Raw genomic sequence first — 25,929 nt, 5'->3', positions numbered from 1 at the left:
TCTTACCAGTTGGTTAAACCAGGTGACAAAGCCAATTCCCTTGTGCTGACAGCCATAATAATCAGGTACCTTCTTTGTTCATTATGCTCTCTTTAACCCAGGTATTCTCATTCAGACCTTCATTTAGTAATCGCTCAGTGTGACGGCACACTAATGAAGAAATAAAACACAGTATCTGAGATTCATTCTTCTGGCTAAAAAGATAGACTATGCTCCAGTGGGTTGTAAAATCAGGTTCCTGTTCACTTGGAGACCTATTAGACCAGGTGGACAAAAGTAGTGTTGGGTAATTTGGAGGGAAGCACCTGGAATGGACTGTGGATTGATCCTTTTTTAAACTATATATTATTATTTCAAAATCTTTTAAGATGAAGAACTTGAGTCATCCCAGGACTTGTTTCTCTATAGGCTTGATCCTTTGGTATCAATTTCTTTTAGTAAGCCATTGGCTGCTCTTGTGTCGCTTGTATCTTTCCCTTTGACGGCTCGAGGAAGAAGACTCTTGCCGCTTTCCATTAGCCTGATTGTGCTTATGGGTGAGAGAGAATTTAAAGATCTTCCTCCATTCCCTTTTACACAATTCTCAAGTCCATCAAAATTGTACCCAGTTTCTGATGCACTGGGCTGAATGTGTTCCCCAGAGCTTGGAATAATCTGAGAACACACCCACTGAATTAAAGATTTGGTGAGGAAAATGTTATATGTTCTTTTGTCCTGTGTTGGTTATACAAATCACTCACAGAATCGTTTACATGTGGGACAGAAGGGAACTTTTTTCCTCTCTGAGGGATAATCGCTGATGTGTCATCACCAAGGGAAGAGAACCATCTCTCTTCTTACACAAAATTCTCCTTTTTAGTTTGGATCTGCCTCACAGGCTAAGTCAGGGACTGGGCTCTTGCGCAAGGAGGCAGCATGATTGATGTATTGTACACTTGAGCAGAAACTGTCAAAAACAATCTTCCCCCTCCCCCCAAAGCATGGCAAAAGCGATATGAATGGAACTATTCAGACCTTCATTATGCTTCAGTACTTGCAAAGAAGATGAGTCTGTCATAAAGGTTAGCACCTTAATGAGGTATTAATTGTCTTCACAATAAATGCACCTATGAGAGGTAGAAAGCCACCAGTTTAACAGTCACGCTCTTCATTTCTGAATTTCTCTTTTAATGCACAAGCACACAGATTTTAAATTTCTTTTTTACTTGCTAAATTCCGATGTAGCACAGGCAGGTATAATTTCTACTTAAGTTAATGAGAGATGATCCTACCCTATGTGTTTCTTTCCCTGTTCGTTAACAAACTGTGCACAAATTATAAGTCAGTCTGTGGCACTCTTGTATTGTTTCTGTGTTGCTGTTGGTCAGAATTATTAATGGTTTGTGAATGAGGGAATTTTAGAAAGAAGAAATTATTAGCATAGACTATCTAGCTTGAGATCTTTCTAAGTAAGTGACCCTGAATAATTTAGTCTGTCGTCTTACCCAAACAAGAACTGATTGATAGTTTGGCATGGACTAAAATATTCCTAAAACAGCTGCTTTTAAAGACCGTTTATATCACAGGAGTGTGGAGTTAATGAGGACAAATTTAGCAAGATGCATGGTAAAAGTGCCTGCTTTAAAAAAAGCTTTCTCCAGTTTAGGTTATCAAGAAATCAAAAGAGCCTTACTTCAAACAGCAAACATCACTTAGTTTGTCTTTACATTCACCTCTTCTAATTGAATTTAGTGCACTTCTGCATTTCCTCCAGAAAGTATATTGTTTTTAAATTACCATTTCAGTCCTATTACTCAAGCCCCCTGCTTCTAATGCTTTCTGACAGTTATCAGCATAATGAACTGTAATGAAATGATGAGCAATCTACAGTGGAAACTCAATGTGGATTCCAGTAGTGCTGTGTGATTGTTTAGCTAAAATTTGAATGTAAATTAAAATAACACTGTCCTTATTTGTTCCCAAGGTCAAGGTTTAAAAAAAGTTCTGTAAGTTCTAAAGACTTTAATCTTGCAAATGTTATATTCTCATATGTGTCCTTGATTCCATCCTCTGTTACATATAAAATATCTCAAAGATAAACACTAGCCTACATTTTCAAAGGCGTCGGTGCAGTTACATACTTATTTGCAAATTATGTTCACAATAACTCCACACATGAAAGACTAATTCCACACAGAAGTGGTCATCTGAGCATGTATTTAGCACATTTACTACAGGTGTTTACATTTTTCCATAAAGAATGCACATGTCCATGTTTCTTAAACTTAGACCTTTAGGCTGCGTCTACACGTGCACGCTACTTCGAAGTAGCGGCACCAACTTCGAAATAGCGCCCGTCACGTCTACACGCGTCGGGCGCTATTTTGAAGTTAACTTCGACGTTAGGCGGCGAGACGTCGAAGCCGCTAACCTCATGAGGAGATAGGAATAGCGCCCTACTTCGACGTTCAACGTCGAAGTAGGGACAGTGTAGACGATCCGCGTCCCGCAACGTCGAAATTGCTGGGTCCTCCATGGCGGCCATCAGCTGGGGGGTTGAGAGATGCTCTCTCTCCAGCCCCTGCGGGGCTCTATGGTCACTGTGGGCAGCAGCCCTTAGCCCAGGGCTTCTGGCTGCTTCTGCGGCAGCTGGGGATCTATGCTGCAGGCACAGGGTCTGCAACCAGTTGTCAGCTCTGTGTATCTTGTGTTGTTTAGTGCAACTGTGTCTGGGAGGGGCCCTTTAAGGGAGCGGCTTGCTGTTGAGTCCGCCCTGTGACCCTGTCTGCAGCTGTGCCTGGCATCCCTATTTCGATGTGTGCTACTTTGAAGTGTAGACGTTCCCTCGCTGTGCCTATTTCGATGTTGGGCTGAGCAACGTCGAAGTTGAACATCGACGTTGCCGGCCCTGGAGGACGTGTAGATGTTATTCATCGAAATAGCCTATTTCGATGTTGGCTGCACGTGTAGACGTAGCCTTACTGCGCAGCCAGACAAATTCTGATTGTCACCTGTGCAAATTTTATAGAATTTGAGGTCAATTGTTGGTGAAGAAGAACCAGCTAGTTAAGGAGTAATGTGGTCACAAAAGCTGTAGTGTGTTGCAGGCAGGTTTAATATGGACCTCTTCATATTTTCTTTCCAGGGCTTCTCCCACACTATTTTTTTCCAATAATAAGAAATACAGTCTGAGCCCTTTGTTGAGCAGTTGTACCATATGCTGTGAAAGAGCAAGTGTGGTCGGGTATAAATTACACTGGCCATGTCTACACTAGCCCAAAACTTCGAAATGGCTGTGCAAATGGCCATTTCGAAGTTTACTAATGAAGCGCTGAAATACATATTCAGCACTTCATTAGCATGCGGGCGGCCGCGGCACTTCGAAATTGGCACGGCTCGCCGCCGTGCGGCTTGTCCCGACGGGGCTCCTTTTCGAAAGGACCCTGCCTACTTCGAAGTCCCCTTATTTCTATGAGCAGATGGGAATAAGGGGACTTCGAAGTAGCTGGGGTCCTTTCGAAAAGGAGCCCCATTGGGACGAGCCACGCGGCGGCGAGCCACGTCAATTTCGAAGTGCCACGGCCGCCCGCATGCTAATGAAGCACTGGATATGTATTTCGGCGCTTCATTAGTAAACTTCGAAATGGCCATTTGCATGGCCATTTCAAATTTTGGGCTAGTGTAGACACAGCCACTGAAACTTATACAGGAGACCACCCTTATTTTACATCCTCCTGTCATGAGACAGTATCTCCAAATGTAATAATTCTGCCCCACCTTATTCATAGAATCATAGAATAGTAGGACTGGAAGGGACCTTGAGAGGTCATTGAGTCCAGCCCCCTGCCCTCATGGCAGAACCAAGTACTGTCTAGACCATCCCTGATAGACATTTATCTAACCTGTTCTTAAACATCTCCAGAGATGGAGATTCCACAACCTGCCTAGTGTTTGACTACCCTGACAGTTAGAAACTTTTTCCTAATGTCCAACCTAAACCTCCCTTGCTCATTAGAAGACTACAGTTAAACAACTATTTTTATTGTTCCTTTATGAAAGATTTAATTATATGAAATGTTGTCTCACCTTTAAGGAACAATAGAACTTCCTTCATCCCTACTGTTATCTTGAAACCCTTCTGGGTTGCATACTGATACACACAACAGAGGTGAGAGAAAGAACTGCATTTTTGCATAGGACACAGGCAATAGGGAAGGGAGTGGCTTGGGAAAGGAGATTTTTTGTTGTTGTTGGTTTGGGTTTAGATGAGATTTTAAAAATATTTTATCGGTTACCTTCAGTTATATTGGAAGGGAGTTGAGTTGCCAGGAGCTTCACAGGAGAAGGTAGTTGGACTGAGGAGAGGCAAGATTGAGTGTAGGACAAGAGAGGGGTTGACTTGCTGGAACAAGTCTCTAGAACATTTTAAAAACACAGAGAGCATTTTTGAACCCTTTTGAAGTATTTTGGAATGGAAAGTCAGGAAAGTTGTGTGAGTAAGTCTTTATAATAAAGCTAAAATCAAAAGTTCCTTAAATGCAAGATCCCCTGAAAATATTAGCCAACTTCTGCCTCTCTTTCTCCATATATTTAAATTAGTACGTCTATTTACTGGGTTAATTTGAGACTCTGATTTGGACCCAATCCTGATGTCTATACTCAGGTAAAATTCCCATTGAAGTAAATTGAGTTTTTGCCAAAGTAAAGGATTCACCAGTGACAGTGACGTTATCTCTTTTTCCAGGTTGGACCTTTTCCTATCAAATGTCCAAAGAACCTTTTGCCATCTCATAACGTGCTTCATTGCTTTTAATCTAAAAAGCAATTGGATAATGTTTGCTGTAGCTGCAGTTAAAGTTAAGCTAGTTAGAGAGGATATGGTCATGCTTCCTAATGCTGTTAGAGAGCCAGAGCTGACACTCATGCTGGTTTAGAAAGATCAGTAGTTGTCACTAGGGTAGTTATGGGTGGGAGAATTGAGAGAGACTACACAATGGTGACGTGTGTCTCAAACCTCCCATGGGACATTAATAATTAGAGCATTGCAGTAACTGCCTTAGCTTCAGGAAAGTGGAAGTACCAAGGGCATAGTTCTTTAAATCAGACCAAGCCTTAGGTATATGGTAACCTCTTGGTCCTTGGTCAAGGCACGTCCAGGACTGGCCCATTTTCAGAGCCCCTCATAGGCAAAACTCCCACCAAAGTCAAAAGGAGTCTTGCCCAAGTAAAAAATTTGTTATTGGGTCCTTGTGTATCAATTATATGCTGCGGCTAATCTATTAAAAACTTGAGCTAATATTAATCTGTGCTCAAAAAGACAGTGAAGTAGTAAATGATTGATCTCCCAGTGGTTGTTACAGTTAGTGGACTGTTGACTTTAGCTCTCCCAGTTTTAAAAACAAATAGCCTAGAATGACAAATGACCAGTGATGCCCATGCAGCTAAGAAGCAATACTTGCCTTAAATGGCAGCCCTTATGTAAACTAGCCTGCAGCATCCAGAGAGCTGTCCCACAACTGCTGAAAGAAAGCAATTAGTGGCAGCCAGATATACAACCGTCAAGGGAAAGCCTGGGCTTTATTTCAGAGTCAAAACTTACACATCCCAAGTGTTTGCTCTGTATTATAACCCGTCTTTCAAAAGGAGGGAGATTAACAACAAAGGCTTATCTGAAGGGCTTCACATCTCAGACACTGAAGCATTATTGACAGCTCCAAAGTTGTACATGATTAATGAACCTTTATACAATAGAAAGAGGAGAACCAAGATGCTTCTTCTTGAACTCTCAGCCTTGCACCTGTTTCCCTGGCATTTCCATGAGGAAACAATGGGAGTTTAAATTAATTTATCTTACTGTTTTATATGAGGTTTTGTTTTCCTGTTCACCCAGTCTGAAAAACTGAACATTGTCTCTTGGGAGTTCAATTTTAGACTTGGGATGAATTTAAAAAATACTCTGTTATGGTTAAAAGACTGGGTTCTGGGAGCTATTCTAGCTATGAATCTTATTCCTCTTTGCATTTCTTTATATTATATTTTTATTATTCCTGAATAATATGCAAGATCTAGCTTCCAAACCTCACACAAAAATGTATTTTATTTTTCTATGACTTACGATACAGTGAATCGAGTGTGTCCAGTTAAGCTTTCTGCTGTTAGAGGAGTTGACTTACTTCCAGATGTTGATTGTGCAAAGTTGTTCTTGAGTCTTATGAAAAACTTCAGGGCTTTCCTACAGTTTATTCAAAGCCGAGTTACTGATTTGAAACAGTCCTATTCATACCAGGTCCCATTCAGATTGCAGTGACTCTGGTCTTTTTGTTTTTACAATTCCACCAGGCAGTGGACTAGGCTCTTCTTCACATGTTAAGAACGTCATTTTGTGGAGCTTATCCAAAGCCACAGAAGCCAATCATTCCTTCCGTTGACTTGGTAAGCTCTGGATCAGGCCCATGGTTTACATTTGGCTGAATTTGACAGTGCTCAATAAAACTTGGTTTAAGGTTGAAGATTAGTCTTGCTTTAAACTGCAGTGAGGCATCTTAACATCCTATTTTGTGCTAATATTACAAAAATCCTTCTCAAGCTAGCATCTGTCTTGTCAATAGCAGGGTGGAGAGATGAGTTTGCCCCCCTCCGCCAAAGGCAGCACCGGGGTGGTTAAAAAAGATACAAGTCTGTTTTGCATGTATGAGGTTTCCTAATGTTTGATGGGAATTGCCAGTGAGTTACAGCTTCTTGTCTAGACATCATCCCTGCAGAAGCAATCCAGGTAAGTAGTGAGACATTAATCAACATTTATATAATCTGTTTGGGAAAATGTGGGACACTGAGGAGATCCCACAAGACTGGAAACACGGCTACCTTATCAAGCGTCCAAAGAAAGGCAGCCTGAAGGAATGCAAGAACTGGAGGGGCATCACATTACTGTCTATTCCAGGAAAAGTGTTCAAAAAGATTCTCTTGCAGAGAATGAAGACAGAAATTGAAAAAGCTCAGGGAAGAACAGGTCGGTTTCCAAAGTGAGAGATCTTGTACTGACCAAATAGCAACCCTCAGAGTAATCATAGAACAGTTGCTTGAGTTGAACTCCCCTCTGTACATAACCTTCATAGACTTCGAAAAAACCTTCAACAGCATTGATAGAGACACTTTGTGGAAACTGATGCAATACCGTAGCATCCCACACAAAATTATTAACCTGATCCATTCAAGGTATGAACTGTCAATGTGCCAAGTTGTTCACAATGGTGTCTTGACAGCATACTGTCAGGAGTGCAACAAGGATGCCTATTGTCACCTTTTCTGTTCTTGATCACAATGAACTGGATTATGAGCAGGACATCAGATGGCCATCAACAGGGCATTCAGTGGATGGACACTTTTTTCAAACAGCTAGAAGACACTGATTTTTCTGACAATGTCACCTTCTTTTCACACCAACATGGAAGCATAGAAGAAAAGGTTGAAATGCTAGAAAAAGCTGCCTCAGTGGCTGGACTGAGCATTAGCAAGGGAAAGACCCAAGACTATGAGGCTCAACCAGTCCAGCAACAACGGCATCATACTGGGACGGGATGACCTGGAAGATGTGGAGCAGTTCACCTGCCTGGGGAGTACTACGGGATGAGACGGAGGAACAGTGAAGGATATCAGTGTCAGGATAGTGAAGGCAACAGCTGCATCCAAGACTCTTCATCCCATATGGAGTTCATAAATAATATCTGAAAAGATGAAACTGTGGCTCTTCAACACAAATATGATGTATGGCTCTTGTATGGACGTGAGACCTGGAGTACTAAGAAGTCTTCAAATCACAAGCTACAGACCTTCAAGGTGAGGTACATCCTTTGCATCAAATGGCAAGACTTTGGAACAGAGCAAGACAGGAATCACTTGATGCTCCAATCAAGAGAAGAAAGTGGGGATGGCTAGGTCACACTCAGAAAACTGTCATCCAGCATAGTCCATCAAGCTCTCATCTGGAACCTGCAAAGCAAATGCAAAAGAGGAAGAGCTCAGCAGCATAGAGAAGATCTAATGAGATTGAAGGACAACAACTGGGGGTACTTTTGGAGTCAACTAGAAGTTTTGTCCCAAGACAGACTGAAGTGGAGGAGACTTGTAGATGACCTATGCTCCATGAAGAGTACAAGGTTTTAAGTCAAGTAAGTCAAGGACAGATTCATGTGGGCAGCATGCTGCAAAGCAGAAGTAGACTGAATGCTGGGTGAGGAACCTATTCAAAAGCTATACTTATCCATTGCACATTTTGCATGTCTATCATGATGGGAAAATGTTCTTTTACAGGCACACTTACACAGCACAAGAATGGATTCAGATTCCTATGAGTGAGGCCTGGTACTTGGGTACTTATTAGGTACTTCCCAGCAGACTTTTTTAAAGTGATTTAAGCATTATGGTACTGAGCAGTGCAACAGCAAAGTCATATTTTTCACAAGGGCTTAGAAATTTAAGTCCAACTGAAAATGTGACAGGGACTCCTCAGCCAATTAGATGCTGTAGTGCTTTCAAAATCTGAGTCTGAACCGTCTCCATGCCTGCTAAAGGCTCTCTGCAGAGGAGGACTCAACACCTTTCAGCCTTTGGAGGTTTTGGCTGTGCACAGCCATAGCTGATTGTTTTTGACTCATTACACAAAAAAGGCTGAAGTGAAACTAGGAAGATGAGGTTCTGTTGGGGCCTGATACACAATCCGCTGAAGTCAGTGAAAATTCTCTTGGGCAATTTAGTAGTCCAGTTAGGAATCCCCACCTCTTTTGAAGAGTGATTAACTGAAAGAGTACCTTGTAGAGACACTGATGTCAGAGACTGAACGGTTTAAGATAAAGCCTGACCTTGCCGTGTGGGGTTTGTTTGGAAAACCTCCGTTAGCGTGTCTGCGGAGAGTGTGGGTTTCTGTTTGCTTTTTAATACAGCTGCACCCACACACATGCACTCTTCCAATATAGTAAACAGAATCTTAGCTCAGGTTGCTACGTACTCAGAAATTGTTACCATCCAATTGCTGATAATGTCAGTGTAGTTCCTGATGGGGAAGTGTTGCAATCATGAAAGCCACCCACACAAGTACCCTTATAGACATCTCATGCAGAGAGGCCAAGGTCTGAAATGGAGGTAAAGCCACACCCTCCAGTTTCTTGTGCTAATCCATCTCTGTTACAGGACTGAGTCTCTGTGGCAAGGCAGTTGGGGGCAAACTTTCACAGCTGCTGTCAGTGCTTTATCTGTTCTGTGGCTAAAGAGACGTGAGTTGTCAGTGTGATCAATCTAGCACCTCTCACAAGCACTGAATTCACTTTAAAAACATTTAAGGGGCATATTTCCCCCGGACGTTGATGCAAACCCGTGCTGGAGCTAAGTATCATTTTTTTAATCTAATAAAAAAAGGAGTAACTAAGACACTCTGTAATGACTGTTCAGGTTCATTAACAAGAAAACACCATTTTTTATCTTAAAGGCTTTGTCTGCGTAAATCCAAAGAAAAGAGGGGATAAATACATCCTCTCCCTTATATAACTAAAAGTTCTTCAGTAGCCTTGGTAAGAAAAGATATACGTCATCACTGGTTTAAAACACCCCCACACGTACCATCCCCATTGAAAGACTGTCCAGGATTTCAGAACATAAGTTGTTTCAAGATGGAATGCTGACATCCTGTCAGGCTGAGGCTGTTTTGATGGCTTGAGAGCCATGTTATCAATTCCTTGCTTTACAGCCTCTCACTATGCAGAACAGCAAAGGGGCTCCAGAGCTGCTTTGCTGGAATCGTTTTTCTCTTCTTCTTTCACTCCTTTAATCCAACCCTCTTAACCATGTATTGTTGGCTGGACTAAATTAACTGGTCTAGTGAAAACAGTATTTCCTATGCCAAACTAGTCTATCTGGTCCCATTGTGGAAAATTATAACTGAATTTACTGTCTGCCCTGTACGCACACAGGGAGGCATTCAGAGAAACACCTTGCTGCGTAGATCACAAATAAAAATGCAACATGTAAAATCCCCGATATTAAACCTTAGTCAGACCAAGCGTTCACACGCAATTATCTGAAACAAGATATTCAGATTTCTAACCATCCTGCCCCAGTGCAGGTTGTTTCTCAAGGCTTTTAAGGGCTACGAAGGTCAGGGAGGATTTATAGGCAGGGCAGGTTGGGACTTTTAGGGTGTGTGGGGGTGAAGTGACTGACAGTGGCTGTGTGTCACAGATCATGATGGTGGGTAGTATTAAGAGAATTCCCGATGGGAATACCTCAGGCTGGGGCAGAGCTTCTAAGATTGCAGAGAAAACACAGTCATAGCACCACCCTTTGACACAGTGCAGTATCGGATCTCCTCCAAGCACACAGGATCTGTCTTGCTGTCTGTAATGGGGGTGTGGCCCAATTTTTCACTACTCTGGGGGGTCCTGTGCCAGGACTGGTGCTAGATTTGCACAGTCCTGGTATATTTTGAGTGCCAGGGGTGTGATTATGCCCAGGTTGCTGAGGCTAAGTGAGCAAGGTGCCTTTCCTTTCCCTTGTGCATGCATGAAGGGCTGGGCATAATCAGCACAGTGAAATGTACCTCTTCTGCTATACTCAGTCATCTGTTTGCTTCAAGTTACCTCATGGTTTAGATTGATTTTAGGATGGTTGTTATGAAGTGAAATTTTATGGAATCCAAATAAAATTTAAAACTTCCCTTCCTTGTTTGTCTATGAGACATGCATTATTAAGATTCCTGCACCTGCAGCTTTTAGAAAAGCATCAAAAATTGCAAGATTGGTTTTCCCCTGTGTAAGGGTGTTTTCTTCTCATACACATAGGAAGCTCGACCATGCAAAACAAAGGACATGTGGCTTGCAAGTGAGATGAAAAAAATGCCAAGTGTTTTACAAAACAGACTGAAACTGGGCTTGTCAATCTGCAAGCTCTGCCCACTCCTAATTCTTGTTTCTCCATTAGCAAGTATACTTCAGGAGAAAAGGAAATTGCCTTGCTCCTTTCCTTAATGTCAGACTGTCATTTGGTAACTCCCCCCGCATCTTCCTTCTCATACTGGAGATGGTGTGCTCATTTCTGTGACCTGCAAGCATCTGCTTTCCTTAGTTTTCCGCTTCATTGCTTCTCTGTTTAGACACTGCCGTGCCCTGTCCCACATACTAATTACTGACTTTCTGCTTCTGAGGAGCTTTATTCATTGTGGCACATTTTCCCACGTGAAACTGGACATAGAGTCTTGGAAAAGCATCTTAAAGCCTTAATGGACTTAAAAGTAACTCCAGGTTTAACCCAAAAATGGCTGCAGTGTCTGAGCCCGTTGCAGCTGTTTAGGATATTTGAAGTACAGTAGGGTCTCGACAATCCTGAGTGCCACATTCACACATTCAATTATTTGCGAGTGGTCTCAGTTCCCCAGGGCTCTGGAGCTGCGAGTGCCAGTGGCTGCTGTGGCTTCCCTGGGCTCTGGATGGGGAGCTCCAGTGGCTGCCGCGGGTACCCGGGGGCTCCAGGGCTGGGAGTGCTGGTGGCTGCCATGGCTTCTCCAAGGCAGGGAGCGCCGGCAGTTACCATGGCTTCTGCACGGTGGGGAGCTCCGGCAACTGCTGTGGCTTCCTCAGGGTCTGGAACACCTGTACCCGCCACTTCTCCGGGGCCAGAGCTCCAGCAGCCGCTGCTTCCCCGGGGCTGTGGGGCAGGAATACCCATGGCTGATGCTTCCTGGGGCTCCGACCCCACCACCCATGAAAATCAACATTTGCGAGGGTTCTGAACGCAGAACCCTCGCGAATGTTGAGACCCTACTGTATATTATAGGCCAGCTGGTACAAACCTTTCTCATACTTAGCTCTTTACTTCATGAATACCCCCATTGATGCCAATGGAACTTATTATTATTATTATTATTATTAATTGTAGAGAACAAGGGTTTTAGGAGCTGGTCCTGTTCGAAGTGGCAAAGCACTAATCAGACTCTCCTTAATGGCATCTTTTCTCATAGCTCTCCAGACTTGCAGATGACGTGCAAACAAGATTGCCCAGATGCTGCTGAGGAATGGCAGCATTTTAGCAAGTGTAGTGACAGGGCAGTAGAAAAAGTGGTTCTTTGGCATGTTAGGGTCTCACTTTAAAACACTTAACATTTCCACGCAGCAAGCAACTGTGTTTGTTCAGGGCCTAATTCCGTGAGGTTCTTAGCATCTGCAGGGATCCATTAATTCCCCTGGGCATTCAGCACCCTTTGCAGGCAAGGGTCGGGTTGAATTGCCCTCCGTCTATTGGGACATATTTCTACTGTTGGTTCTAGGTGTATTTATTTACTTATTTACTTATTTACCAAAAGACATTTTAACTTTTTAAATTTCTTGTCATGATGAAACTGCTGCCAGCTGAAAAGGCAAAATTTCCTGTGAGACGGAAGTACTAGGGCCAAATGCTGTGGGTCTTAGGGTGACCAGAGAGCAAGTGAAAAATTGAGAGGGGGTGGGAAGCAATAGATGTGCATAGAAGACAAAGCCTTAAGTATTGGGACTGCCCTGTAAAACCAGGACATCTAGTCACTTAAGCATCCTTGGACATGGCTTGAGCAAATGGGCTTTGTGACTCTGAGGGGCATGAATGGCAGTCTTGCCTGTGGCCGCAGTTCAGTGCCCAAGCAGTAGGTCTGTGACTGCAGTCATAGCCCGAGCCACTGTCCTCACCCTCACCACATTCAAGGGCTATTCTGACCAGTGGATATGAATGTTTGTACATCCAATGGTTATGCTTTTTCCTTGATTGATTCTGACACATTCCCCCTTCATGGAGTTTTACATCAACTTTTACAAGGGAAGGATGATTTTGTGGTTTAAGGCTTTGAACTGTGACCCAGGAAGTCTGGGATTCATTCCTGTCTCTGCAATACTTCCTGTGTGACCTCCAGTTTCCAGTCCATAAAACTGAAATAATAATTGTTCTTTTCTACCTTTTGTCTCATTCAGCTCTTTAGGGCAGAGGCTGTGACTGTGTGTAGTTACAGATCGTAGAGGCCCCAGTTGAGATCAGTGCCTCAGTGCAATAGGTGTTACCTTAGTACAAATAAGGAATTATACATAAAAACCACATTGAGTGCCACTCTGTGGTGAGCAAAGAATACAGATTACCCCCTGCAGATGCTTTCTGTAGCCTGACCACCTGACCCACTGAAGCCCACCAATTCCACTCCCTCTCAGGTACAGAGAGAGAAGCGGTGTTTCACAGGCTGGGATGCATCCAAGGGGTTGCGCTTTATTTCAGGTAAATACATTAGCTTAATATCAATGAACTGAGGAAAAAGAGAAAGTTCCTCTTGGAAAAGTTGCTGTGTGAGGCACTCAGGTACTAGGGAGATGGAGTACATGGATACCTTACATAAAACTTTTTCTTTCACCCATTTACCTCACAAGCAGAAGACCAGAGACTTGATAAATCCCTTCCTGTACATAAAACTCAAATTGGTGTCATGAGACCTAGCAAATGTCTATGGTCCTAAAAATCACCTCTTCCTGAGTAGAGGATACTGCCCCTACAGTCTGCTCCAAAGCTGAGGCCTTCTTGTCCTGCTGAGTCTGGGCAACTGGATTAAACCTGTCCCTTTACCATTCTTTGAACCCTTTGTATTTCTTTGCAGTGGCAATAATGTAATGGAAGTTTGATGAGATGCATTCAGTTCTTTGTCATTGCCTGATGGGTATTTCTACTCCTTTGCTGCCTGTCATATGATGGATAATTTATTTTGACACTTCATAAAATTGGCTGAATTTTTTCATTTTTCTCAAATTCCAAAACAATTGATGGATTTTTAAAAACAATGAAAAAATTGAATGGAATTTTATAATTTTTTTCCTTCCTATCTTTGTTTCAGTGTATAGAAAGTTGAAATTTTTTGAACTTCTTAGTGTTGGTGAGCTGATATAGTTTCTGAGACAGAATTTTCAAGAAAACTTGCAACTTTTCCCCCCAATTTTGATTTAGCTCTAAAAGTCTCGTTTTATCTTATGACCCCATAGAAAAGTGTTGCTTCCTGGTACCTTCTGATGTCATAAAATGTAAATCTGAGACTGTAAGCACATGTGATTATGCTGTTCAGAGAAGGGCCTTCAATATCTTAGTCAATTATCAACCCTCTTTCCTACTTTCTGCCTGCCTTATTCTCCTGGCAGTTACATTTGAGTCATAGACTATATTCTTCCTTAGTTCCTGTTTAAGTTGTTGTGCTGAGGTGCATAGTGAAGTAGCTGCCTCAGAGACGTGTTCTGAGTCATTCTTGTGAAATCTGAGCTTACCAAATACATGTCTGGCCTTCAAAAAAATGAGACCAGCTTTCAAATCACATGGTTTAAAACTTAATTTTTGGATGTTCCTGTTAGGTGGGAGCCTGTGAAGGAAGTCACCTATTTTAAATTCATAAAAAATTGCAGACCTGTGTACTGGCTACTGGGTAGAGGTCTCCTCCACTTACTTTGTCCTAAACCTGTGGTGGGAGGGCTGCCATTCTGTCTGTCTCCTGTCTCAAATCCATTCTCATTCCCTCCTCTGCTCCTGGTTCTCGTCTGCCCCACTCATATTGTTTTTCCAAAATCACCTGCAACAGTCTCTTGTTACTCATCTCATTCTTGCACCCCGCGTTCCTTCGTTTGGTATACTAAATTGTTTTTTTTTTTTTAATCTGGTATTTGAGTAACCAGCACGCTCAAATAACCGGCATAGCTTACAACCGAAGCTCTGGGCAGTAGACACTGGGCGGGAAAGTGGGGAAGTTGCGTGCTGGCTGGGTTTTGTGAATTACAGAGCAGTGCCCCCACCCCTCAGGGACAGCCCACTCAGTGTATGCCCAGCATCCCTCTGGGCTGCCTTTGTGTGCAGCCTCCGCTCTTCCACCTGGTGTCCGCTACCCAGAGCTGTTCCCTGCATGGTGTGGTGACCCTTCCCGCGCTGCCCCCCCGCCTGTCGTCATCTTCAAGTGGCTCTACACTGTCGCCCACCAGCAAGGCAGGGGCAGTGATTGAGCATGAGCTTGTGCCGGGGGGAGCTCTAACCCCCACTTGTGCCTTTCTATTAACCAGAATATTTGCATATCTGTCAGACCTCCTGATGTGAACAAATATCTGGGGCTGCCGGATATAAAGGAGTTTACTGAATTTTTTATCCAGCTCTCTGCTAACGGGTTTGCCATTTTCACTGAATGCAGCCTGGCTTTAGTCTAATTGGTAACAGTGGGATGTGGCAGCCATCTTTGTGTGAGTGAAGGAATGAGGGATGGTGGCTGTCTTGACTGAGACGGGAGGTGATGGTACATAAGAGCGAAAGTTTGTGAGTTTGATGGGAGCATCAGGAGACTCAAAACAAAAACAAAACAAAACAAAAAAAAAACCTCACAACCCTCCTGTTGTGAAATCTGTGATAACACTTAAGATATCAAGAGTTAGCTCCTGATTAATGTCTGAAAAAATTCTTTCCCAGAGGGGATGATTATTAATTAGTAATGTGTTAATTTTTCACCTTAGTGAATGGATGCTGCCATCTCCACTCTCACTGCAGTGGGAGTAGGGACGCTCATTGCTGACCAGAGACAGAGTTTTGAGGTGCCTGAAGGGTTGTTTTCACGTGTTATTAAGAGAAGGCATTTGTTTCCTAGGCCCTCCGTCTGCGCCCTTGAACCTCATTTCCAACGTCAATGAGACATCAGTGAACTTGGAGTGGAGCGCCCCTGAGAACAATGGTGGTCGCGACGACATCTCCTACAACGTGGTGTGCAAAAGATGTGGGGCTGGCGACCTCAACCGGTGTCGGTCATGTGGCAGCGGCGTGCACTTCAGTCCCCAGCAGAATGGCTTGAAAACCACCAAGGTCTCTATTACTGACCTTCTGGCACACTCTAACTACACCTTTGAAATCTGGGCAGTGAACGGGGTGTCCAAGCAACACCCCAGCCAGGACCAGGCTGTCTCAGTCACAGTGACGACTAACCAAGCAGGTAGGCCTCTAAATGCACTTGTTTCTGGCAAACGTCCTGACTTCGGTTCATCTTTTTGTAATCACATTAATATAAAGAACCAAAACAAACCACCTAGCTGAGAGGGATCCATATTTTCAGGATCACCTATAAGGAAAAGTGTTCAAAGTTAAGCTCTGGGCAGAAAAACAGAAGGGTTTGATTCTGAGCTTTTTAGGTACAGCCCTGCACTAGGTACAGTCCAGCTCTGTACCACACTGGGAGGCATTCTGCAGTGGCAGTGCCATGCTCTTCTCCCCATTGGAGCGCTTTACTGGTGCATGGTACCAGTCTCCAGTCTCACATTGTTGGTAGTACAGAGCATGGAGGCTCTGCATCCTCTCTGCATCTTGTGGGTTCCTAACAGTGGAAGTTACTAGACTGGGAGTTACAGGGAAGCAGTCTGCATTTTTCTAAGCATAGGAATTGCACTTTTGCTCGGCATTTACAGGGCTGCTTAAGGATCAGGGACAGTAACTCCTTGCATGCTTTTCCTACACTATGCACCCTTATAAATGACGAGTGGAATCTTATTGTTAAATGTCTTTTTAACCACGTTTTCGAACATTTCAGTTTGTCAGAACTGAAATCATTCTTAATATCAAATTAACCTCTCACCATTTATGCTTGGTTGTTTGTTTGCTTTTTTGTATGTCTTCCTTCCAAGACAGTGAAGTTTAGTTCATCTCTGTTTAAACCATACTCCTTTCCACTTTTTGGTTTTGGTTCTTTCTGCTTGACTTCGCAGTACTGCGGGAGAACTGCAGCATTTAATTCAGATTCTGTTTAGAAATTTTACTTAAAACTTTTTTTATTCATACACAAACTTTCAAATACAGCCTCTACAAGAGAAGTGTGTGGGAACAAAATTATTTACATATGCACTTGCTTATGCACAACTCCTATCTCCAGACTCCTGTTACTAGACCCTTAGATATCTCTTTCAGCAACATACCAAATGGTGTCATCTTTCATTAAATGAAAGGGACCCAGTATCTCTCAGGAGTGAGTCCATGGTTATCACTTAAGTTATCACATGGATTTGTGTATGTACTGTTGTATAAGTCTGTAGATCGTTAAAAGTAAACTTATTTATAATAAACAGGCAAAATTACAAGTACAATTTTAGAGTCACAGTTTGTTTGAAAATTTGTAGAGCCCTGCAAGGTTACAGACTTGATTTCTGAATTCACCTCTGCAAAAAATGATCCACAGATATCTGCATCCATACCCACAGATATAAAGAAGATATCTGCAAATTTGCAGGGTTCTAAATACAAAATTTGTATCTGCATCTGTCTGTAGAAAGAGCCACTCTAAAAACATAGTCCCATAGTTTTTTTCAGAAGCTTTTAAGTGATGATATTGCTTAAGATGTGTTTTCAAAATGCAAGTAACTAAAATCTCCAGGATTAACAGAAAACACTGAAAATTTTGGAAGGCAGCTTTGGGAAAGCATTCCATGCAGAATATGAAAAAGTAAGGCGGACTACAGTGGGAACTCTGTTTTCTTCAGGGAAAGCAAAAAATTACTCTTTATTTTATTTTATTCAGCATGGGTGGGGGTTAGTGGATGCATGTATGCACAGTAATTCAGTAGGATCCATCTACTGTGTGAAAAATTCTGCCATTGTATGATTTAATATTCCAACCGGAATCTGATCCAATGTGCAAACCAGTGTTGATTTTCTTCATTACTTTTCTTCACATCAGGAGGTTTGTATTTTTGAAAGTATTTCCTGTTTTTAGTCTATCAAATGCTTCAGGAGGTCAGGGAAACTATGCTAGTGTGAATGAAAAGCAACTCAAAGGTGCCGGAATGAACCCCTACCCCAACTTCACATCACATGGGACGTAGAACTTCCTAAGATAGCGATGTGAAAAGTAGGAACTTGGGACCTGAATCTACAAATCTTTCCTTCCAGGAATTAATCCTCACAGATGCAGACAGTCCCATTGACTTGAGTAGAGGTTGGCAAGGTTGGGCTCTAGGGTTTTTACAAGTAGTTATTCATGTAATCATTGTAAATGGGAGTCAAGAGTGCACTAAAATTCCTGTGGCAGCAATTTTCTGTTGTAATATTTCATTATAAAGGGACACTGTGGTGTTTAAATATATAACCATATAGATCTCCATCACAAGGCATGTTGTTGCTCTCACACCATTTTTACACTAGAATAACTGCTTTAATTTCACTGGAGTTACTCCTGATTTACGCTACTAGAAATGAGATGAGACTCAAGCCTCTATAATAAAAAGGTGTTTTGCCAATAAAACTATAGCTGTTAAAACTGGAAGAATTTAAAACACCGTATTAAATTTTTGCTGTCTATCTGAAGATGTTCCAACACTTGACAGAAGGAAAAATAGATGCACTCCATTAACATGATTCTCTACTCATGTGAGGAGCTTTCCTGGGTCAATTCTTGAGGTCCTCACTCCTGCAAATATTCTGTGACTATATAAGGCCCTGAGTCTATTGAGTGAAAAGCATAGGGTGACAGGAGGTGTGGGGGCTGCATGTTAAGTGTACAAGTACCTCCTAAGGGGATTAGGAGATGCCATTCTCAGAAAAAGTTTGATTTCTAGCTGCAAAGTGTGCATTTTCCTGAAATCTTAGAGTAGATTTTTAAACATTGATATCAAATGCTCAGTATGTGTGAGCCTCTTTCAGAGGAGGCACGTGGGGGCAGAGAAGAGGCACTGGGAAGTCAGTACATTTATTACTGTATGTGATATGAGCTGGAAGATAGGTACTGCTGCTGCAGCAGAGGTACAAACTTGAAGGGCATTTGTGCTTTCTGTTTGCTTTTGCCATTTTACTCACCTCAGCTGAGACACTGAACTAGGCTATTTGCTTTTGTTTTTCTCTATATTTTTTTCATTTAGCAGTCCTTCTTGGTTTCCAGTGCTGCAGGAAAGTGTGTACATGAAAATAAACACAACTTATGCCACTGGTATTTTTGAGGGGTCTCTAAAAAACAATTCAAAATCTTTTTAATGTTAAAAAAAGCCCTTCAGTGCCATGAAATTTTGGGAAGGAATTCAGCTCAGCTTTCTGCACTTTGGTTACAGAATGCTACATTTTTTTTAGTACTGACGAGACTGACACACAGGTCACTTCCCCTCACTTAGACTTGGAAATATAGGTCTATTTTAAAGAAGAAAAATATGAAAAGGGATGTTGTTTAAATCAACTGGCTGTATTATTATTGCAATGAACACAACAAATGACTGGCATCTGTGTTTTCTGGTACCCTGGTGAAGTTGGCCTGCTCTCTACGTTCACAACCAAATAAAATCACCATTAGTTTATCATCTAAAAGTGAAGTGAAAGTCTTGAGAAAGAGCTGCAGAGACACCATTCTCATTCTTTGTCAAAAAGAGGCTGTCTTTCACTGGGAACCTACCAGGATGCTGACTGAATGACATACATATCTCAGATACTTATTTTTTCCCAAAGGATAATGCTGTGAAGCTGTTTAAAATGAAAAGTAAATCTCTCAATAAAGAGACCTTTCATGGCAATTAAGAAATATTTGTTTCATAGAGGGGGGCACAGTGCAGTTTATGTTTTTATTAGAATACAGCTGATGCTGTTTTAGGTCTGAAACCTGACAGCCCAGTTCACTGAGAGTATTCCCCTATCTGTGTGCGTGGCTGCGTAGTGCAGTGAGTCCAGCGTTCTATATTGATGCTGAAGCAGTTCATGTGGAGGGTCAATGTGGGGAAATAACAAACCCCAGATGAGATTCAAACTAGAATATCATTATGCTCTTCTTCCTCCCTCCTTTTCATTTTAGAGAGGCAAGACTCCCTCCTCAGTCCTTTTTCTTGATGAAATTACGTGGCTGATGTTTATGAATAGACAAACAGATTGCCTCATGATTTGTTATGTTGTTAGGTTAACGTCTGCTAAGTTTCTCTTTAAGTGGACCATCACAGATGCATAGAGGATATGCCAATTGTGACAGAAATACTGCAGAAATAACCAGACCTGGGCTTTTCCTCATCACACCAGACTCTGATTCTTGTAAAGTGCTGGTGCTCAGAGTCTGGAAAACGATTGTTTTAGACTTTCTGTCCATCTCTGGCCGCCCTCCTCCTTCCCTCAAGCTGTCTAGCTGTTTGCTTGTCTCAAAGATGCTTCATCTCAGAGGCAGAGAGTTGTGGCTGATATGTTCCTGTCTTTCTATCCCACCCATATGTTTCTCTGAACCCTCCATATCATAGAGAACCCAGCAGTTATTTGCCTTCCAGTTTATGTTGTCAGCGCTTGGGGCCGGATGTCTTCCACTGCAGAGTGTACGCAAATCAGCTGTTATTCCCTGGGGGCTCATTTCAGTGGTTATGATTTTGTTAACCTGTGGTGACCATCTCCAGTATAGATATTCATGCTCAATGTGGGAAAGAACAAGACTGACACTTTTTTCACTCCCCTCCCACCCTGCCCATTCCTTATTGAGGCACAGTTATTAAAACAGGGAAATCTAAATGATCCCATGGAAGGAGTTTTATTAAAATAACTAGAATTTTTCAAAATCAGAGAGGTCAGGATATTTGCTTCCAAATGTCTCATCCTCTCTACAGGATTTTTATGGTAGGGGAACAAATTCTGATTCTGTCTTTTGGTGTAACTTCTTTCAAAGTCTGTCTTTTCTTCCAAATGCTTATTAGCATTCAACACACATTGCACTATGCAGCACAAAAAATGCATATGGGGTCGTATGTTCTGCAAATCTGGTTTAGCCTGTGCAAAAGCCAATAAGGATCCATGGATATGTAAGGTCTCAGACAGCATGCATTGGCGACAATAGAAGTTGCATGCAGAAATTTAGTTTGATTCCCATGTTTGGATCAAAACCTGGGAATTTCACCTAAGCTAAGGGCTTGTTGGTGTTTTCTTTTGAATACCAATATCACTAAAGGCCTGACTGTTGCCACTTGAATGTTATCCCTTCTTCCTAGATATTCATAACTCAGCAATAAATAATTGCTCCACAGTGAAATAGAGAGCTCTACAAAGTGTGTTTTTGTAGGAACTGAGAAAAAGCATAGCAACTACATGGGCATTCTTAGGACTTGTCTACTCGAATGTTTAGTTTCCAGCAATCCTGGTTGTAAGTCTGTTCTTCCATGCGGTAAGTGACCATATGGATCCAGCCAATGAGCAGAAACACTTTAATGTGCTTTTTTTTTACAAAGCAAACTCTTAACACCCAACAGCAGAGTCCATGTGGACAGTTAACGTACAGCAGGATGGTGCAGGGTATGGTCAGACGCTGGCTTTCCACAAACTGTAAGTTTTCATATAAGGTCGTAAGCCACGTGAAAATAAAATTAGTTCTTCAGCTGTATATTTTCTTGTTTGCATGCCAGTTTATATGGGGAAATGAGTGGGGGTCAGCATGTATGTGTTGAAAACATTACTGAAAGGACAATGAGTCAAAGAATAGAGTTCTGCATTTCATTCTGAAAGTGGTGAGGGCCAAGTTCCCGTAAAAGTTCTGTCTCCGCTGCTCAAAAGCTTCCACCTGTCTGCCCACCATTCATTGTTCTAGCGGACTGCGGTTTTTTGGGGAGATTGTGGTTGCCTGAGGGAAAGGTTATTGCTTAGGTAGGGAGGGAAGGAGGCCTGTGATTGCCAGGATGGGGGTCTGAACAAGACTCCTCAGTATGGGGAGTGATGTGCTCATGGGATGTGGTGTGGTGGCCACAGGTCTTCTGTGAGCTATGAACAACAGGTTTGATTAGGCAGATTGTACCACTTCCAAAGATGTACCACAACTTGGTGACACTTGTATGTACTGGTTGAAACTGGATTTTTGTCAGTCCAACACACACACACACACACACACACACACACACACAAAGGACTTTTAGATAAATAAACTGAGTTTAAACTGACTCAGGGTCATCTTTTTGATCCTGCAGATGGACAGGACTTCTGTCCAAGGGCTGAGGGTGAGGAATTCGTGCAGAGAGTTTGGAAGGACTTGACATACACAGTCCCTATAAGACAGGATGGTTCACCTGACCTCTGGTAAACATCTAGCAGGTGCGCAGGTTCTCTTCTATTGTTTTTAATGTGTTTTCTCTGTAGGGCTTTCAGCTTAAGAATGAATGTGCTTGCTTGTAAGGAGCTTATAAGGATCTGTGGATATATTGTGAGGCAAGTTTTAAGTGCAGGCAATTACAAGTGTGCATAGCATCTGAGGAAAGATCAAAGCACACACACAAGTCTGGTAAGGTAGTGTAACTTGTGGGGAACTCGCATTGTGGGCAAGGAAGCGTGCAGCCTGGAAGATCAGTGGTCGTGAAGGAGAAAGATAGTTAGGTATCTGTCCAGTAGAGATGATCTATGAGGGCTGGGGACCTTGGGTGACTGCCTTTGTCAAACCACAGAAGGGAAATACACCTGCAGTTGCCCTGAACTCTCACGGTAAGTAGACAGGCTACGACACACACTACCACGTGAAGATTATTCAAGGTGTGACTCATTTGTGAATGATAAACAAGCCTGGAGGCAATGAATGAGTGGATTTCTATAGCTAGACCTGTGTCTGATGTGCAGTAGTGTCGCCAATAGCAGGTGTAAGTCAGTGGGGTAATATTTTGTTTCCGTGGCTGAAGATCCAGTAACAACGGGAGGTCAGGACACCTAAGACAGACCACTTTACTGTCACAATCAGATGCCCTCACATTTGGGAGAAGTTAAAGAAAAGATCCACCTTTTTACAAAATTCCTTTCTACTAGCCTTGCTCCACCTCCTACCGCATTCCTACCACCGTGACCCCACCTTTCTCCCCCACACCTTTTGAATTAGTTACTCCCAATAGGTCAGAGGGGTCAGGATTAAAGAGCCTACTCTAGCAGACTAGGATGACTGGCATGGGCGTGGGCATATTGCCTTCCTGCTTATTGCTTCCTGCTCCTTTGTCCTGTTTGATTCCTGGTTCCTGCTCACTGAACTCAGTGTTCCAGTTCCTCTTCACGCGTGCATGCGTGCGTGTGTGTGTGTAAACGCAGCATTGGGTGCATGCGGTTACTCAGTGCTTGCTGCTACAGACCTATCATTTGGACTGGTGCGATGTTCTGTCAAGGCTGTTGCTGACTCACGCAGCTCATGGTTATGACACATTTTGATTGATCACCTTCCTGTGTGTCTTGCTTTGGATTCCTTGTGTTTTGGAGGTGCTGTATTGTATTACACCAAAGCATAGTACTATGCCGATGAGCACTGGACCAGCAACAGAGACCTTTGAATGACCACACAAAATGAGGAGGAAGCTTCTTGCATTGCCCCTGTTTTGCATGGAGACAATATGGTCTGCTACCCAAAAATAGTGAGTTAAAGTGATTGTTGGACAACATCCAGGCCATGCCAGGTGTCCAGTGCATGAGACATGTGCTTCCACTGACTGCTGTGCTCTTCTTGTGCTGCAGATTGTGCCAGAGCTAGGAGAAAATTCCATTGTAGAGTCCTGAAAAGAGAGAATTGGAAATGAGAGGTGTTTCATTTTATGTTAAAGGAGTTGGAGCAGCACTTCTCAGCAGAGTATCGCTCCTGAGCTCTCTTGGTAAGGAGGTTCTGAGCTAGTGGAGGGAAGAGCTGGAGAACATGTGATATGTTCAGTGGCAGGTGTTGAATGTTTTGCATCAGGATTTGGTAGAGATTCAAGTAAATTATGTGTGATTATTTTAAAATGTAAACTTTTGTGAATTCTTAACAATTGGAATTGGAATTCATCTACTAAACAGAAACAACCACCTTTTTTTTTTTTTATTAGCTGACCATACTGAGAGCCTCTTGGTGTTAATGATGCTCGCTTCATTATTGAAATCAATAGAGCTATGCTAATTTACGTCCGCTGAGGGTCTGTTCCGTTTTTTTCTGTCTTGTCTTTCCAAGAAAGTTTTGCTTTTAGTATTGGATATTTGAAGCCTTGTTGACCTGTTCCATTACAATTTTAAGCAAAACAAATAATGGATTTCAGGAACTTTCAAATGACTGGTGTAGGAGAAACCTCCAAAGAAATAATTCCAGGACATGAAACTATGTGGAAGACAAGTAAGTGTCTAGGTAATGAATACTTTGCATTTGGCTGTCTCAGATGGTTAAGTGTGAAATTTGTATTTCAGAGTATTTCAGAGTTAGAGTGATGGGTAGTTGAAAATTCATTCCCAGGCACATTTAATTATGTGTGTAAAAGAGAGTTCTGGAATAAGGAATTGCAGTTTTCTTGTTAATAACTCTCTGTGTTCATACACAGATTTCTGTTTCTACTGGTAGTGTATAAGGAAGGTGTAATTGTAAGTATAAATTTATGTTCTACCAGCTTAAGAGGAAAACTATTGTTGGGAGGAATTACATTATTATTGTAAGGTAATTGCAGTTGTACGCAAAAAAATAATAAAAATAACAACCGCCTGCTTTCTGGCAAAGCCATCTGCACCACCCATTTCCATGAATTTGTATTCAAGGTGGAGAATATGAGTCCCAGTCAGGGGAGAAAGACAAGCTTTCTAAAGAGCCTTAGTAAATAACCAGCTTCAGGGTTCAGTGAACAGCTTAGACAAGTTGCATGTCAGATAGTGCCAAGAAGTAATTAGAGCATTTAAATAAAAGTTGGTCACATTTTTTTTTTGAAAGATCTGATGGTTCACTACGGGAAAGGGAATTCTTATATGCCCTCCTCAGAAAAGATTGTTTCAAGACTTAGCAGCACCAACCTTTATTATTAACCCAGATGTATTCCTTGGGTCCATCCTGATCTGTGTTATGCCAGAACAAATTCAGAATAGCTGTACTGAAATCAGACCCTATGGGGTTTTATTTACTACGAATTAGTTAGCTGTATATTTTCCCTTCCTGGCAATGTTTCTTCCCTCCATGCTGTCTCTGTTTGTGTTCTGATTTGAGTGATTCCCCAAAAGAGCTGCAAAGAAGAGTTTTCAATTCATACAAGACAGTGTATGGCTACCAAATGTTCATATGGACTTCTTGTATTTCTAGCTTCTTCTCAACTGACTGAATTAATTACTGTCTACATAGAGCAGCCAGAAAGACACCAGAATCCAGTCTGTAGTTGAGCAACAATAAAAGGATTCAGAGAACTTTATCAAAGCTTCCATTAACCCCCCTCTGGTGTCCTCAAACAGGATTTTTTTTAGAGAGGAAACACACAAAAGCAAGGCTGCACAACTGCCCCTGTGTGTCCATTCAGAGGTTTTAAATCCTCACAGTTACTAATTAAAATGCCATGCAATGTAGCACAAATAAATATAGCCTGTCTCTGAATCCCAGTTTCTGCACTGTCTCCTGTACTGAAAAACAGGTTAGTTAGTTGACCTGACTGTGGGTGTGGTCAGGATAGTTTTGTGCCATTTGTATATTGAATGGTTAGTTAGTAGCTGCTGTTGGGGGGCTGAGAGGGAGTCCCAGATCTATCCATAAGCAAGCAAAACGCTTTCAAGGATTCTGTTCCTTGATGGTTTCCTGTTTTTCTTTGTGTAGCGAGATTTATTAGTCTGTGAGGGCCAAATAGAGCAGCACCATGGACTTAGTCATCAAAGTGGCAATGTTTGGCCGGACTATCATAATGCTAAGATTGCTGGTGAAATTTCCTTTGCTCAGAAATGTCACTTCTGATTTGTCCTCACGTGTGAACTGGTAGGAAGAGAGTATTCCGTTACTATGGCAGGACTCCAGTAGGTGTCTTCTCCCCAAGAACAAATCATGTGAATGTGTGTCCTCTATCTGCACACTCTTGAAGGATTCCATGGCTTCTCTTTAGATTAATGTAATCCGCCTTTGTTACTAAATTAAAATACTGACATCTTAAATCTCTGATTTCATAGCTGATTTGGCTGAGGCTGTTGGAGCACTTTGATCCAGTGGGTCTGAGATTAATATTTGTTATCTCTATGTAA

The 25,929-nt window shown here is 42.2% G+C and overlaps 1 protein-coding gene across 3 annotated transcripts in view; it reads left to right on the top strand.

The window, feature by feature from the left end:
- Window positions 1–25,929, top strand: part of EPHA4 (EPH receptor A4) — a 135,869-nt gene that overhangs the window by 57,696 nt on the left and 52,244 nt on the right. For all 3 annotated transcript variants that reach the window (XM_075004633.1, XM_075004632.1, XM_075004634.1), the window contains exon 5: window positions 15,638–15,976. In XM_075004633.1, coding sequence (XP_074860734.1) covers window positions 15,638–15,976 — 339 coding nt within the window. The remainder of the gene's footprint in view (window positions 1–15,637; window positions 15,977–25,929) is intronic.

This window comes from Carettochelys insculpta, chromosome 10 (assembly GCF_033958435.1).
Source record: "Carettochelys insculpta isolate YL-2023 chromosome 10, ASM3395843v1, whole genome shotgun sequence".
In the NCBI taxonomy this organism is placed as follows: Eukaryota; Metazoa; Chordata; order Testudines; family Carettochelyidae; genus Carettochelys; species Carettochelys insculpta.
Note: the sequence above shows the minus strand (reverse complement) of the source record. Positions and strands in the feature narration are given on the sequence as shown.